Raw genomic sequence first — 17119 nt, 5'->3', positions numbered from 1 at the left:
TTCTCCTTTAACCTGAGCTGAGAAACACTCTTCTAATAAGAAACCACACGTGACCAACCACTGGGTTATCTCCTAGAAACGTTTTAGATACTTTGGTAAAAGCACCATACAGGTTAGACTAAACTGCACTTCTCAGTGTCTGCGGTAGTGGCATTTCATTTGTATCTTAATAAATAAAGCTTGCCTGAAGATCAGAGAGTAAAACAACCCTACTGGTCAGCCTTACAGACCAGGTAGTGGTGATACACACCTTTAATCCCAGTAGCCACACTAGTTGTCACAGAAACTGGGTGGTGCATGCCTTTAACCCCAGGGGTGCACACCTTTAATCCCAGCCCTAGAGAGGATTATAAAATGGGAGGAGACAGCTCTCAGTCACAGTCTCATTCTGAGATTCCTGGAGGCAGGATTGCCTTTGAAATGCAGCTGAGGTAAGAGCCAGGGGCTGGCCGCTATTCTTTTCTGATCTTCAGATTGAACTCCAATTTCTGTCTTTGAGTTTATATTAATCATGCTTCAGTCTGCCAGGGAATTTCTGTCCCATAAGCACAGAGGGTGCTCGCTAAGTTCAGGCTGCCAGATCTTCCTCCTCATCAGAAGCTTGTGGAGAGAGAGAGAAAGAGCTGGCATGGTTCAACCTTTTAAATAATTCAACAGGTGCTTCTTATAGACTCAAGTCTGAGAGAAGCCTTCAGACTAGATGTAGGGGTTAGGGGAGTGGCTGAGAGATGCTCTCATTCCTGGTCTAAATGCCTACAGGGATATCAGTGTGTGAGCTGGGGGGACGGGACAAGGATTAAGGTAAACAATGGATCAGAAGGGACAGAAAACCTCAAATAAAAATAGTCTCAGACAGATCCAGCACATCAGCTTCCTCTCAGCAAGTCTTAACAGGTTCTTTCCCCATTAGACAGGCACCATGTGCTCACTCAAGGACTTGAGGTAATGGCCCATAGAGGGACTGACTCTTCCTACTAAAATGTTTGATGGTGGTAGAATGGTCTGAAATTAAAATTCATCACAGCTAATTTTTCATTTTAAAGGGAAGATGGGTATCAGAAATTAAAGCTGGCAATCTGCAAACAGCCTTAATTACGGTCTGGGGCGGGGGAGAGAGGCACAGTGAATACACAGCCCCTCTAATAATGGCAATAGTATTAGGAGCTAGCTACTTCTACAAGGACAAAAGATATGAACATGCTGAGCTTGTATTAATATCAGTTAGGCTTTTAATACAAATTAGGATTTTGTGAGGTGAGAAACCTGACAGGGATAAGACCACAGTAACACACAGAAATCTAATTAGATGTTACAGATTGATACTTTCTTATACAATAATCAATTATATATTTGTATGTAAAAACAAGCCTTACTTAGGTCTTCTAAAAATGTGGCCATACTGGGAGCAGGCAAGACCAACTGTTGGTGTATATACAATTGGCATCAGACTTTCAATATCATCTTGCAGTATTCTATAAAACAGTTTCTCATTTCTTTCTTGTATGCCCATTATATAGATGTATCTGAAATTAAGCACACCAAATGTTTGAGTTAGCTTGCAGCACACTGAAAAACTTGATTTTTCAAATGTCTAAAACAGGGTCCTTCACATACATACATACATACATTTTCACACACACACACACACACACACACACACACACACACACACATACACACACACACACACACCTTATAGCCAAACACAGATGTACTTAAATGGGAGATGATAACAAGAGAAACAACAGCTAATCCTTTGAACAAAGGCCTGGAAATGCTAAGGGATCAACTGGACACCCACATGTAAAGGAAGAAGCTGAAGGAAGTGGTAGGCATCCAAATGCTCACCAAACACTGTTGGCCCCAAGCACTGCTCTCAAGTCCAGGGACAAAGAAGCTACCAATGCTGAAGAGTTTATAATCCAGTTGTTTTAAGCATTATGAGGTACAAGGAGAGAAACAACACCAAGAAAACAAGGTTCAAACTACAGGCCATTCTTAACTTCTGCTTTCTTTCTCTGAGACAATCTAGTAGATCACCGAGGCCCAACGTGAACACCTACAAGCATCCTTCAAATATGTCCACTTCTCCTCCCCACATCCGGTCTAAATCACTAACCAATCTTCATACAATTTTCCTTTCTTGCTCCAACCCATTCTTTTAAAACACATTATCTGGGACCATTTCTAATTGTCCTTAAATGGATCCTAAATGCCAATAAAGTAAGGCGCAAACCCCCATGTACTTTCCGGCCTCATTTCCTCTATCCTGACTTACTTCATCTGCTCAGACAGGATGCACCCGATGGCCCATCTCACTATCTGCTAGGGACAGTTCCTTACTCAGGCCTCTCACTGTGGCTGAGGCCATTCCCCTCCAAGTGCACACATATGCTCGACTTTTCTGTGTTCTGCCCCCACTATATGGTGTGGGAATTCTATATATGTGTTTCTTTTATTGGTTAATGAATAAAGAAGCTGCTTTGGCTATAATAGGACAGACTAGAGCTAGGCGGAAAAACTAAACCGAATGCTGGGAGAAAATTAGGCGGAGTCAGTGAGACGCCATGAAGCCGCCAGAAGAGGAAGATGCAAGTTGTTGGCTGGAATCTTGCCGGTAGGCCACAAACCTTGTGGTAAAATATAAAATAATATAAATGGGTTAATTTAAGATATAAGAGCTAGCTAGAAATACACTTACACTATTGCCCAACCAGTATTGCAATTAATACAGATTTCTGTGTGATTACCATGTAGTCAAGGCTAGTCTTCAAGTTATGAACCTGCTCCTCTTCTGCGTCACCACAATGCCAGGGTTGCTCTTTTTGCCCATCTAACTTTGAGGAGCTTCACTTCATAATTGAGTGCCTCTTCCTAGCTGAACAGGCGTTCTCTGTCTGACCTTAGCCCTTCTATATTTTACCTGGGACACTCAAATCCTATTTCATAAACAAAACCCAAGTCACCAGGCATGAGTCCAGAGCCATGACTAGCACACCTACCCTTACCAACATCTGTATTATTATGCTCCTCTGGATCAAAAGTCTTCCACCTCTGCACTGGACCCTAGGCCTTCCTCTGGAACCCTGCTGTAGCGGTTTCTCCTGAGTCTGCTCTGTTAACTATGAACACACTCAACTTGTTCCCCACGCGAGAATTCTTAAACCAGAGTTTCACTTTATTTATGGCTCAAAGGCTTTCTTCCCGTGTTACTTGAACTTCTTCAGAGCAGATTATACTTTCTTCCCACCCACTCACTTCCCAATACAACTATCTTTCTGTCCCATCGCATCAGCTGAACTGCTTCCGCAGGTCAGCCGTGTTTCTATTTACCCCAACAGACATCCAGTCCTGAACTCAGACTACTCCCTGTGAGAACTTCCTTTCTCATTCTGTTGCAACTCATTAGTTGCAACCTGCTTTAAATTTCAGCCCAGAGAGGAAGTTTTATCTGATTCCCTAAGCTGAGCTAGATGCTCTCAGAATAGACCCCCCATGCGCAAAATTTTTCTACAACACACACTAAAGCAGACAGAGCACAGTCACAGCACAGTGTAGCTACTGGCTGCTAAACTCCTAGAAGGCGGGCTGTATGTTCCTGGGTTGGTCCCTGGGCTATCATGGGAGCAGGCTAGCTATCCGCACATGCAACATACTTATAAAAGCCAGTTAGCTCCCTCAATATTTGATATTCCATGCAACTGCAAGGACCTACAGTTTCTACCAGCATGAAAGGGCTCCCATGGATTCTTGCACTTCCAAACCTAGCAGCAGAATGTCACACACACAGTGAGAGAGCAGTGCAAGCCACGGGGTAGAATGTGAGCAAATTAGACGGCACCTCCGTGACCAATGCTCTGATCACATGTGGAATGTGACTGCAAGTCATCCTCACTTCCAAATTCTACAACAGTGAGCATTGGCAAGTGTGCCCTAAAGCGAAGAAGGCACAATCATCGTAGGAGGAGTTAACTGATAAAGAACAAACTTGGTTATAAGAGTGTTCTCATGCCATAAATAATCACACCGTAATTCTAAAAATGACTGCCAACATAACAACTAAACACCCAACCAACTCTTACTTTTCTAAAGGGCTAGTCATTTTTTTCAAGTTTCTATGGAATCGTAAGGCTTGAATATCTTGTGTCTCTATTTTGGGAGGCAAAAGTCCTTGAAGACCAAGCATTTGTCGTTCTTGTAATGTAAACGCCATCCCCTAAAGAAAAAAAAACAATAGAAATAAAGAATTAAAATTAGTACTAACTGCAGTAACAACAGCACCGTCCTTTAAAATACAAATTAAGTGAAAATTCTAAAAAGTAAAATACACATTCCAGGAACTTCGAAGTTTCAAGATTGATGAATCACATATTGCTGACTATGTGGGAAGGGCTACTCTTAGAGGGGCTGCTGCTGGGCACGGAAGACAGCCTAAAGCACACCCATTCTTTCGATGCAGGGTTTCCGTGTGGCCCTGGCTGTCCTGAAACTTGCTCTATAGACCTGGCAGGCCTCTGGCGCCCCTAGTGCTAGGATTAAAGGTGTGTGCTGCCACACCTTGCTGCACTCACAAACCTTAATGCGCACATCTTCTAATCACGCACTATGACCGGCACACAGCCATTCCAGAGAAATATCTCTAAAGAGGGAACACAGAGGTGTGTGACAGGGATCAGATCTAACAGTGCTCCTAGATCTCTTGGCTGTTACAAACTGAAGTTCATCATCTGTACTATAAGGAATTTATGGTACATCCATACAGTGTACAATAGAGTTGCCTATCAAAGCATACTGTTAACCTATTTATGCTTAGAAAATGCACATAAAACTTCCTATTATATAGATGCATGTAATCTATAAATGAAATCAACAAAATAGAGCTAAAAATTAATCTATGTCAACATATTTAATTTCCAGTTTTTAGCTGTGGGATAAATTATACTAAAATGATCCCAGCACAAATGCTTAAGTATGGATTTCTGAAAATTTTTTTCCTCCATAAAAGAGGTAAGGGGTAAAAGCACTGGCCAAATATTCAGAATCAACTTTTTTCTTAGTTCTGCAAAGTTCTGAAGGCTTACAATGATCAGGGAGCATTAGTCCTAGAAAAGCAGCTGAGTTTAGCTTCAGAGAGCTGCTTGAAACATTGTATAACACCCACAGTAAACAACAGGCTGAACAAAAAGCTGCTAGGAAAAGGCTTAGGGAATAAGGCGTCCATAGGAGTGAGACATAGAAAAGCTCTGAGGTATTTGGGGAATACAACATCCAGAAAAGCCTTAAAAGCGCCAGAAGATAACTGGCAGGTTCTGAGAGCACTTATAACTCCAGATCTAGAAGGTTCTAGACACCTCTGCAGGCACAGACACACACACACATACATACACAATTTATAGGAAAAAAAGGTAAATCCAACATGTTTACAAAATGGCTACTATGAGACATTAGAAAAGATACAAAGTAGATGAATAGTATTGGCCAAAGAAACAGGAAATAGTCTCAGAAAGATAAACTCAGGGAATCTCGATCTTAAGACATGAAAAGCAGCAGAAAGAGACAAAAGCTGGAATGGCATAAGAGCCGGGGCTGAACTGCTGCAGAGTTTCAGAGGCGGAGCAACCACCCTGCTCTGGTGGTGTGGAAAGGCCACTGGCTCTGCTTTGTTTTGCTCTGTAATGTTTCTAGGGTTTGAACCGGGTCTCCAAACACACCATGGTGGTCTCTTTCATCATGCTATGTCTCCAGCCCTGGATTAGGAATGAGGTACAGGTTAAGGAGCACATAAGATCTGGAGGCAGATGAAAACCAAGAAGGGGTCTTCTTCTTTAAGCATCTTTTAACCGCAGCTGACCCGCTGAGATGTGGTAAACTCAGGGCACCTGCTATTCAGGCCTCAAACCCCTGTAAACATTACCATGCTAACCAGCTCATAGTTTTTTCTTATAATCGAAAAAAAATCAGATTTTTTTCTTTAGGGGATGGTGTTTATGTTACAAAATTTTTATGGCAAGTTTCTTTTAAAAAACAGATCACATCTTTAATCTCAACACAGCATTCCCCAAAAGACATACTTCATAAACTCTATGGATCTATCCTCTGGCAAGCTTTCTCCAAGTACTGTCTTATCAGAATTGCATTTTAAAAATATTTCGTTCTCTTAGTTAGGGTTTCTATGGCTGCAAAAAAAAAAAAATACATCATAACCAAAAAGCAAGCTGGGAGGAAAGGGTTCATCTGGCCCACATTTCCAGATTGGAGTCCATCACTGGAGGAAGTCAGGACAGAAACTCAAGCAGGGCAGGAACCTGGAGGCAGGAGCTGATGCAGAGACCATGGAGGGGTGCTGCTTGTCCCCCAAGGCTTGCTCAGCCTGCTATCTTATAGAACCCAGGACCACCAGCCCAGGGGTGGCACCACCCACTATGAGCTGGGCCCTCCCCCATTGATCATTAATTGAGAAAACACCTAGCTGGATATCATAGAGACATTTCCTCAACAGAGTCTCCTTCCTCTCTGATGACTCTAGCTTGGGTCAAGTTGACACACACCAGATATATTCACCCAGAGTTACATTTCATGAATACCTTTTTATGGTGCTGAGGTCTGAATCTAGGAACGTGGTAAACATGCACTCTACCATGGAACTATTCCCCAACCGCTACTGACACGTCTTAACCACATGCCAGGCACTAAGCAAAGCATGTCAAAGCCTGTTTCAGCAAGCAGGGGCCACTGTTCTGCCATTTTTTTCAGATGACAACAGGTGAGTTGCCAAGGGGTCTTACTCAGATGCCAGTGTCATACAGTAAATAAAGGTGAGAACAAGTCAAAACTTGAATGTTTTCTCGGGAGCACCCAGGAGGCAGAGGCAGGTAAATCTCTGAGTTCAAGGCCAGTCTGTTCTACAGAGTGAGTTCTAGGACAGCCAGGGCTACACAGAGAAACCCTGTCTCAAAGCACAACATCAACCAACCATACAAAGAAACAAAACCCAGCTGAATGAGAAGGTCTGGTACAGAAAAAGCAACTCTCCCCAAAAGACCTTCGTTCTACAGCAATAGAGCTAGCAGATAAAACTTTCACGCCTTATCGGTCTAACAGCACACCTCCACCAGGAAGATAAATCACATTGGCATTAATGTCACTGACCTTGTTTGTTCGTGGGTTCAACATGAGTGGCTTGCCTTTCTCCTTCAGGTGCAAATGACGACATGTCAAAGTACAAGGAGTGACAACGGCTCTTACCCGGGAAAACATCTTTTCTCTCACCTGGGAAAAACAAAGTGCTCGTAAGAAACACACTGCACCAAAGCATCGCCTCATTTATTTCAAAGGCATACATGAACGCTCACTGCACATTGGAAAATGCTTTAGTTTTAAAGGCTAAACTGAGGAGGCTGACAGAGAGAGAGATACACTACTGATGTTACATTTCCTGACCTTGGCAACTGAGCTACACCCGACTGGAACTAGAATCACCCAGGAGACACACTTCAGGTGTCGGTGAGCACATTTCCAGAACAGTTTAGTGGGAAATGCCTACCCTGAATGTGGGTGACACCATACATGGGCTGGGGTCCTGGGCTGAATGAAAAGGGGAAAAAAGAGCCACCATGTCCCTCTACCCCTTTGGTCCCAGCCATGAGCTCTTACTGCTATCATGATCTCTGCCATTTGGGGGGGGGGGGGAGGGTCAGGTTTTGATCACAGCAACCAAAAAGCAAATATATATCATCCAGAGGTAAGATATTTCATTTTGAATGCACGTACAAAGTTGCCCTGGAAAGGGGATGCTAGATGTGTAAAATGCATCTTTTGAAATTATTTTAAAAAGAAATCTATGCAGTGGTTTTAAGTGTGCCAGCAAATGCTACAACAACATTTATTAAAGACCTCACGGAAGACTGCAATGGCATTCCATATAAATCTGGACTATATAGCTACCTGGAACGCTGAAAATGCAGCTTCTGGTTGTCTACCTGCAGATGTTATGGACAGTCTTTTGGCTTCTCCACTTCTCTTTTCAACTTCCTGGTAAGCGGGAAGAACCTCTGCTAAGTAGAATTTCAAAGCCAAAGGATGCTAACTAAGCAATAAAGCAAAGAGCACAGCTTGACTGTTCAGTTGGGAGCAAAGCCCCAGCCTCTGGCCTGGGAGTTGCTTTGCTCTGGACTCCAAATCCTAGCATGCCAGGCCTGACCCCTCCCAAAGGAGGGGGGACCAGGACCACTCCCACAGGGAGTGAACTCCCAAGGAAAAACAAGTGGGCTGCTTGGGCTCCTGGGGGGGGGGGGGGGCGGGACCACTCCCACAGGGAGTGAACTCCCAAAGGAGAAACAACTGGGCTGCTTGGGCTTTCTGCTGTTCTGCCTCTCAGCCACGCACTCAGCCACCCGAGAGCGTCATTCTTAATGAAACGATGGGAATTTTGATTTGGTTTGATTTGACCTAGTTGGATTTTTTGTGCCGACGGAGCTGTCTTATTCTTATCATTGACCAACTAAAAACTTCCTAAGAGCAACCATAAAATATGACTTTTAAGTAAGCGCTTGCTCCAGCTTCCACAGAAGTTACAGAGATAGTATGGACTTCTCAGATTTACTTCCTCTCAGTTTTTAGTTTCTCCTCAGCTTCTCCCAGCAGACAACACTGAAACAATGGGAATTCTCTAGAAAAGAAAACTGTGCACCACACTTTAAATTTTACCATCAAACAAGACACTAGTTTCAAAGTGTCTCAAGACTATACTGTTTTATGGGCAAGCAATACTGTTTTATGACAGTGTAGGTTAGCAATCAAAGAAACGGGTGTGTTTTTCTAAAAGCAACAGGCTATGGCCTATTTGTACATGGTCCTTGACCTAAAGAGTGGTTTTCAAATTTTTTATAGGGTTACAAAAACACATATGTGAAATAAACACACAGAAGACAAAGAAAACACATGTGGCTTGGAGTGCCTAAACTATTTATTCATTAGTTCTTTACCTGAAAAAATGCTGCTGGCCTCTGCGGCAGAGGCCACGAATCCCTGCTCTGAAGGGCATAAAGTCTCCTGCCCAGGCTGCACTTGCACACACACACCTATGGGCCTGAAGTTAGCACTATTTCTCAATTATTTTCTGCAAATATTTCAATCCAGAGATCAGCAAATTCAAATAAGGCTAGTTTTCTTTTCTTTTTTTTCAAGACAGGGTTTCTTTATGTAGCTTTGAGCCTGTCCTAGAACTTGTTCTGTAGATCAGGCTGGCCTCGAATTCACAGAGATCCACCTGCTTCCGTTTTCCCAGTGCTGGCATTAAAAGTGTGTGCCACCATGACCCCAAAAGGCTAGTTTTCAAAGTATTGCTGACCACATAGTCATAGACACTGAAATACTGCCGTCTACAAGTAATCTTCTGAAGCTGTTTTCTGCCACCCACCAGACATCAGAACAAAGGTGGGGTACACTGTTTCAAAGGCATTTGCCTAAGGCTTGGAGCCCCACCAACACCCACATCTGGAGGGTGAGGCTGAGGCTAGGCTGATGCTAGATGTAACGGAGCTGAAGATTTGCAACACTGTCGCAGATGTCCCACTCATCTTAGATAGCCATCCACAAAAGTAACTTTAAAATAAAGCACGAAGGGGAAGGCGGTGACAGGAACAGCAATGAAACGTTTTCTACTCTTGAGGAGGGTAAAAATCACTGTACAAAAAGGGCCAAGACAGAGATGAATCTAACCAAAAATTTTAGAGCAGGAATTTAAGCAGTAAGTGTGTGCCTTAAGAAAAGCTGAAAAGTAGGAAATGGTGAGAAGGAAAAGATGACTAAGGGAACACTAACAAAGTCCTCACCAGCAACCTGTTCAAATCTATGATCCAATTCTAGGCAGTAATTAAAATGCAGCTGTGATTTCTTTTAAGAGAAAAGATGGCAAAAATATTTAACAGAAGCAATGCTCTGTGTTTAGTGAAGATTGTACACATAAAACACGAATAACACAATAAACAAACTTGCCTCATAAGTAAACACATACATGAAGATCTGGAGAGCCGAAAGGACAAAAGTGAATTTGGCTTTCAATTTTTACTTCATGCAGTTTTTGCCGTTCCTAGAATTTTTACTTATACACAACCTGAATATCCATAAAGATACCCAAATTTACTTTGGTGATCACAAAACCAGAAGATCTAAAAATCACAGAGCCTACTTTCTTCAGATTTACATTTAACTTCCATTTACATGTTGGAAACTTAAGACACAATGTTAAGGGACTAGTGAGGGTTCTGTTTTCCCTGCCATGCAGCTCCCCATTCCTCTAGAAACAAGTAATAGAACTTATATCCGGACCTAGTTAGTGATCTACTGCCTACAGAACAAGGAAGGAACAAAACTATTTATGTGTAAAGAGAAAGCTTTTTTACTCTCTTTCCACATTTCAGTCACCAATTCTGCGAGCTCAGCGCCTCCCTCCTTCTATGAGTTACAGCAAACGCCTGACCAGAACACCGGACTCGCTCCACACAACGGTACAGCAGACACCAAGGATGCCCTGATTCCCCTCACCTGTGACACTACACGGACGGTTAAGATGGTTAAGGACCCACTCACCGGCCTGGCCTTGCTCTGGTTGCCGACTCTAAGTAACAGATCACCTATACTCTCATCAAGCAGCTTCTCATGGGCGTGACAGTTTGCTAGAATGGGTCACAGTACTCAGAGAAAGATTTACTGTATTTACTGTTCAATTGCAAACGATATAGAAAGGCCGCAGATGAACTGCAGATAGATATGCTGGGCAAAGTGCAGGGAACGGGGTACACTGCCTCCCCTGCTCTTCCGCGTGATTGGCAACCCAGAAGCACATGAACTCCTCTAATTCGGGAGGCTTTATAGAGCTTAATGTCCAGTCCCACCCTTCCCAGAGGTCATGGGTGAGGCCGAGCCTCCAGTCCTCTGGTCCCTACAGTGCCAGCCCCATCCTGCAGCTCTCCCGGAGCTTTACCCAGTTACCTCCTTAGCAAAGCGTGATCAAAAAGCCTTATCAAGAACAAATGACATTCCTATCACGCAAGAAACTCTGCAACTTGTAGCTCTCAGCAAAGAACAGGATGAAGACCAAATACATTTCATATTCATAGAAAATGTAACTATGAGCCTGATTTTTTTTCTTCCTTTTGGTCTTTAAAAAAAAAAACTCTGTCATCCTATACATGTATATAATATGTATAGAATACATTCCCGTAACATATGCACACACCCCTTCCTCCTCCTAACCTGTGGCAGTCTCTTGACCTGTTGGGTCCCCCTCCCATTATCAAGTCTTCTGGATAGGAGTTTGTTTTGTTTGGTAATCCTTTTCCCCATGGGGATGGGAGGCAGGGATGCACTCTATAGCCCCAAATCAAGTAAATCTTCCTGCCTCAGCACCTGAGTCATGGGACTACAGGAATGAACTCCCACACCTAGCTCCTTGAGATGCCTGTGTAAAGCAGAAGATTACAGCTACTTAGACTAACTCCATAGCTCTAACGTTAACTATGCTCTTATTAGTGGATTTCCAGACTTAAGCAGATTTTCCTTGAATCACACCTACAGTTCCACCTACCTTAAACTTCTTAATTTGTTAAAAGCCATGAAAGCTCAGTGACAGGAACTGGCATGCGGTATTTCACCCAGCTTAGCCACTGCTCCCTGGGCTCCTGCTCTGCTCTTCCTTTCATGTTTCAAAGTACAGCCCTTGAAACTTTCCTTCGGTTTTTTCCTTCAGTTTTTAATGTAGTTATTTCTTTTCTCTCTAAATCCCATATTTCCAACTAAAACTACTAATGAAACAACTCTATCCTAAATTCTCATAGCTCTTTAACGATCCCTTTCTTCCTCTTTTTGAGACAAACCTCGTATCTCAGGCCTCGAGCTTCCCATCTTCCTGCCTCCACTGTGCAGGCATGCACCACGGTGCAGACACGTGCCACTGCCTGGCTAGTTCTCCTGCAGAGCTAGACAGCAAACCCAAGGCATCGTGCACATTAGGCAAGCACTCTCCCAACCAAACCACATTCCCAGCCCTACTTACCTATGTCTGATTGGCATTGTTTTCCACTTTATTTGTCTATATTTCTATCTGAACCTGTTGATATAATTTAAAATTCTGGTTTCATTATATATTTCCAAGACCTTCCATCACTCTAATGTCTTTGGTACCCATGTATAAATTTTGGTTTCTTTCATGGAGTCATTTTTATCTGAGGAAGCAGTAGAGACCTCTGCTAGTGGCCTGACATGTTTTATGTGCTCTAGAAGCCAACTTTTGGAGCCCACTCAGAGTTTGCTCCAGTGAGACCCAGGGTTTATTGCCTAAAACCAACTCTTAAATTAGTTCATATTCTAAATGGATGCCTATCTCCAAACCCAGATTCAAGTGAGAGAGGTCTATGATCATACTTACGATGTGGGGTGACTAGCTTAACCTACCTCCATCCTAGGCAGGGCACAGACTTCCAGTCCTGCCTACGGGAAGGTCATTGTTCTACTTCTCACTCAGTGCATAAAATTCTGACTCCTAAGGGTAAATGGGGCCTAGGAAATCAATTTCCAGCTCCTGCAGAGCAATAAATACGTCACTTGTCCTTAATTCCCCACCTAACCAGGGCCGCCTACCCACTTCAACTCCAGGCCACTGCCGGGAGGGTTTTTCTTCATTCCTGCATATGAAGATTTCCCTTTCAAACTTGCCTCTGTGTTTGTTTCTACTTCACTAACCTCAGTGTGCAGGAAGGGGAGGGTCTCTCAGGTGGGTGTTTCTATCTGCACGCAGGTCTGTGTACCATGCCTAAGGAAGCCAAACGAGGGTGTCAGATCCTGTGGAACCAGAGTTACAGATGGCTGTGAGCCGTCATGTGGCTACTGGCAACTACACCCAATCTGTGCAAAAACAAGTGCTCTTAACTGCTGTACTCTCTCCCCAGCCCCTACCATGCAGGACTCTTTATATTCTACCATCCCTGAAGTCCACAGCTTTCCTCTGCGGTGCCCTACTCCAGAGTTTCACAGACCCTGGGACATGCTCCAGGAAACTTCAAAGTTTCATGGATCCTGGTTCTCTGCTGGCATGGCCACTGCCACTCTCCCTGACCCCTTTCAAGAGTAAGCAACAAGAGAAAGGAGTTCTTGAACTCTGCGGCTGTGGGACTCTCTGGGTGTTGTTTACAAACAGGGCTTCCAGTGTACTTCCAACAGGAACTTCAACTGTAAAGTCACGCCATGCCCTGGGGACAGAAGTGAGGTGATCACCATCTGGAAAGGTTATCCACTGGAGACCAGCACCATGGAGACCAGTGCCACCGACTCTATTCAGAGGAGAGGAGAGGTCATGACTTGGAGTAATGGGTCCACTTAGCAGTTACAGACCTGAACTTGAATGTGTTAGGAAGAGATCCCAAATGGTCTTTGAATTGGCATAGGGGTTAGTCAGGTTTTCACTGGCCTGTGGCCACCTAAGGAGAGACTTGGGCAGTGTAATAATATAATTCTTAATAGTAAATGTATATTTATTTTTATGTTATTAATTATGACCTTCCCTTTTTGGCAGTTAAATCCTATCTTTTAGGACAGGACGGGGACAGTGGGCTTTGGAGGGTACTTCTGATGTGGTCTTAAAGATACCATTTTGCTATGCTCCAAAGGCTGGTCTTGAAGTCACTAATTAGAACAGGCTGCCCTCAAGATTACATACAGCAGCCCTCCTGCCTTCCAAACAGCAGCATTTGCAGTAGGTTTTAAAAAGGTTCTTAACTTAGAAGTTGGCAGTTTCCTCTCTGGTCCCAAATACTCTCTACATATATACTTAAAAAACAAACGAAACAAACAAAAGCTGTTCATGAAGTTTAATCTAGGAACCAACCACCCCATCAGAACACTCGTTTTTCTCAGGAAAGCGAGGGCTGGGGAGACGGTTCAATGAGTACAGTGCTTGCTTCACAACCATGAGGACCCAAGTTTCAATCCCTAACACCCACACATAAAAAGCCAGTTACGTGGGTGTAACCACAGAGCTGAGGGTCGGGGGATTGAGATGGGCAAATGCTGCCAGCCAGTCTAGACAAAGGTCATCTCTAAGCTTAGTGAGAGATCCCGTCTCTGAAGAAGACAGAGCAGCTGAGGACATCTGTGACGTCTGCATTAAGTGTGCACAAGCACAGCACACACAAAAGGAAAGGCAAACCCAAGCGACAAACTTACAGAATGATAGCGTATATGACAGCACATATGATGGCGTATGTGCACACACAGTAATCTCGTCACAGACTCCACTGCCTGACTTGAAGGTTTTTCCAAGACAAAAGAGAGACCTAAGGGCAAGCTATACAGCCAAACTGCCCGGACTTAAACCCTTGTTTCCTCACTTGCTGGCTCGACTAATTCATAGTTAAGTCACACCCTCGCTGAGTTTCAGTTCTCGTAGCTCACAACAAGAACTACTCAGAGGGCTTTCTTCGCTCCCTCAAGCTTTAAATTAAGACAGCTTAAATTTAAATTAGACTCCAAATGCTTATTGCAGGCTGTACAAACGCTCCTGATCCAGCACTTCTGCTGCTGGCTACCCTGGCCAGAAGCTGATGGTCAGAACCCGCATTCTAAGCACCAGGGAGTTTCTGCATCAACACTTTTTAATGATTAAATTTAGAGGCTATGAGGATGATCGAAATTAACATTTAAAATACTTCCTTCTCTAGGTCGAGAAGGAGGCTATGAACAATAGCACAGAGACCCAGACGACAGAAAATACTCTACAATATCTACAGAAGTAATATGTTCTTCACTTTGAAATTTGTAAACACTGCTCAATTTCAGCTGTATAAGCAAAATGATCACCTTCAAATAAACTAGTTAATGTTCCATAAAATAATTAAATTTTATTAAACCAAATATAACTTTGAACTCACATTTTGTTCCCTAAGATTAACAAATCTTAGTGGAGTTTTGTGTGTGTGTATCAAAATATAACTAGTTTGCTTCAAGTTCAATGAGTTATAATTTCAGTTTAACACAATATAAAATTTAGTATAGGTAAGAATTTTTAAAATGGAATTAAATGTAAATTAGGCATAATAACATCATGGAAGCTTTTAACTTAAAGACTACTACCTCCAAAATGAGCAGGGTATGGAGGCTCAGATGTGCATTTGGAGTCAAGGCAGGAGAATTCTGAACTTCACGCCTGCTGGGGCTATGTTGACCCTTTCTAAAAACCAACCAACCAAATAAAAGCACAACAACCCTGAAATGGTGAGCCCTTCATGACTCTGAAATGCACTTTTATAAGTACACTGAACTCCTTAGAAGGATGTGACTCAGATGCTTCTTCATTAGCAACTTTTGAGGAGAATGAATGAAGCTCTAATTAAAGCAAGGTCCAGCAAGCCCAACGACAACAGAGCAGCATGGCAGAATTCCTGGCCAGCAAAGTTCCAAGCTTTCATAGCCGCACCAAAGAGCCAGTTTCAGCTTATAATCAATGCTCCAGGCTGACTCCTTAAAATCCAGTATTCAGAAAGTTAAACTGTTGTATTTTTTGAAACCGTGTAGCAGATGTATAACCAGCTAACTGCAGCGGTTATACACAAGACACATTGTTTTTTTTTTTTTTTTAATTTATTCAGGGGATGTGACCAACAGTTTCTTCTATAACTTCCAGAATATTTGGAAACTACAAATAAAACTTTGTATTACTTCGCAATCGCTTAATAACATAAACAACACTTAAGGAGTATGCACCGTTAAGGGAAGAAGAGAGAGCTATGACCATAGCTTGAGTTTGAATCCATTCCCTCGCTTACTTAAAGACTCAGGTCTTGAAATAGTTACTTAACCTTTCAAGGTATTTACTGGGAGATAAGAGCACAAACCTGAAAGGATTATTGTGGGGTAACGTGTTCAGAGAACAGCGCGCCCAGCCCATTTCTAACAACAGTGCTGCTACTGTTACCAGCATTGCCGACACCAACAGAAATAAAACGTTATTAACTGCTTTGCTTAAAGTGACTGCCACAAGTATTTAAGAGGATAATTCCAGGGATCTAACGTTACTAAGGGTGCACTTCTGTTGAGGTCAGTTATTTTGATCATGCTTATCCCCACAAGCAACACACATTTTCTAGAATGATCATTAGTACCCTCCAAAATAAGGTCGAACCTAAAGCCACAAACGCAACACCACACTCTGGGTGGGTTGTGAAGAGCGTCAGAGTCCTCGGCCAACCCCGGTGCACAGGTGCCATTACAGATGAATGGACGGAACCACGCCAATCTTAGAACTTTCTAGCTTGCAACAACTCTTTCTTTTAAAATGAGGAACACACGCACAGCCTAACTCCTGTGCCTCCCCGAGCTCTGTTGAGAAAGAAATCTTGCCAAAGGGGTTTGGAACCACAAAGTATGTCTTTCCCCCAGCGCAGGAGGAAAAGAGACCGGGATGCTCGAGATCCAGAAGCCACCGAGCTGGATTCCTGGGAGGAAAGCGGGGTGTCCTGGCACCAGCGAGGCGGACCCCGACAGAGTGCGGCGCCCCTCCCTCCGCCCGGCTACCCACCCGCCAGGCGGGCCGCACGCTCAGCTCCCGGGGCGGAAAGGCCCGCGCCCACCCCGCCCCACACCAGGCCGCCCGCTCCGCGCCTTACCAGACCCTGGCCCGCGCCAGGTGGTGCTGCAGGCAGAGAGGCCGCGGCGCTACAGCCCGTGATGCTCGACCCTGGCGCCGCCTCTCCCGGCCTCCCGTAAGCTCCCGGCAGCCGGCGCCAGCTCCGGCTTGCTCTGCCGGGGGGACCGCCCCACACGCGCAGAGGTAGCGGAGAAAGAGGCGCGGGCCAGTGCCGGGCGGACAGACAGGCACACGGGCCAATGGGAGGCCGGGATCTGGCGCGAGGCGTGGACTCCGGCCTAGTCCCGCCCCCGGCTCGGTTCCTCCGGGCGGCACCTTCCTGCGCCGGGTTCCTGGGTGTTAACTGTTGTGAGGTGGCGCGCACCAGTTCCTGTGCGGCCCCGACGGCGGGAGGAGGGATGTGCTTCGGGAGAGCAGGGTGGTACCCGGTTCCATGAGGACGCGGCGGGTGGCTTATGCCGGCCACCGGCCGGGCACTCC

General features: G+C 44.3%; 1 protein-coding gene across 1 annotated transcript in view; it reads right to left on the bottom strand.

Moving 5' to 3' along the window:
- Me2 (malic enzyme 2) overlaps window positions 1-16785 on the bottom strand; it is a 42585-nt gene extending 25800 nt beyond the window's left edge. Inside the window, exons 1-4 of the mRNA XM_075968330.1 lie at window positions 16659-16785; window positions 7150-7269; window positions 4083-4216; window positions 1374-1523 (exon numbers count right to left, since the gene is read on the bottom strand). Coding sequence (XP_075824445.1) covers window positions 1374-1523; window positions 4083-4216; window positions 7150-7257 — 392 coding nt within the window. The 5' untranslated portion in view covers window positions 7258-7269; window positions 16659-16785. The remainder of the gene's footprint in view (window positions 1-1373; window positions 1524-4082; window positions 4217-7149; window positions 7270-16658) is intronic.
- Window positions 16786-17119: the final 334 nt, after the last annotated feature.

The sequence above is a fragment of the Microtus pennsylvanicus genome, chromosome 4 (genome assembly GCF_037038515.1).
Source record: "Microtus pennsylvanicus isolate mMicPen1 chromosome 4, mMicPen1.hap1, whole genome shotgun sequence".
Lineage (NCBI taxonomy): Eukaryota > Metazoa > Chordata > Mammalia > Rodentia > Cricetidae > Microtus > Microtus pennsylvanicus.
Note: the sequence above shows the minus strand (reverse complement) of the source record. Positions and strands in the feature narration are given on the sequence as shown.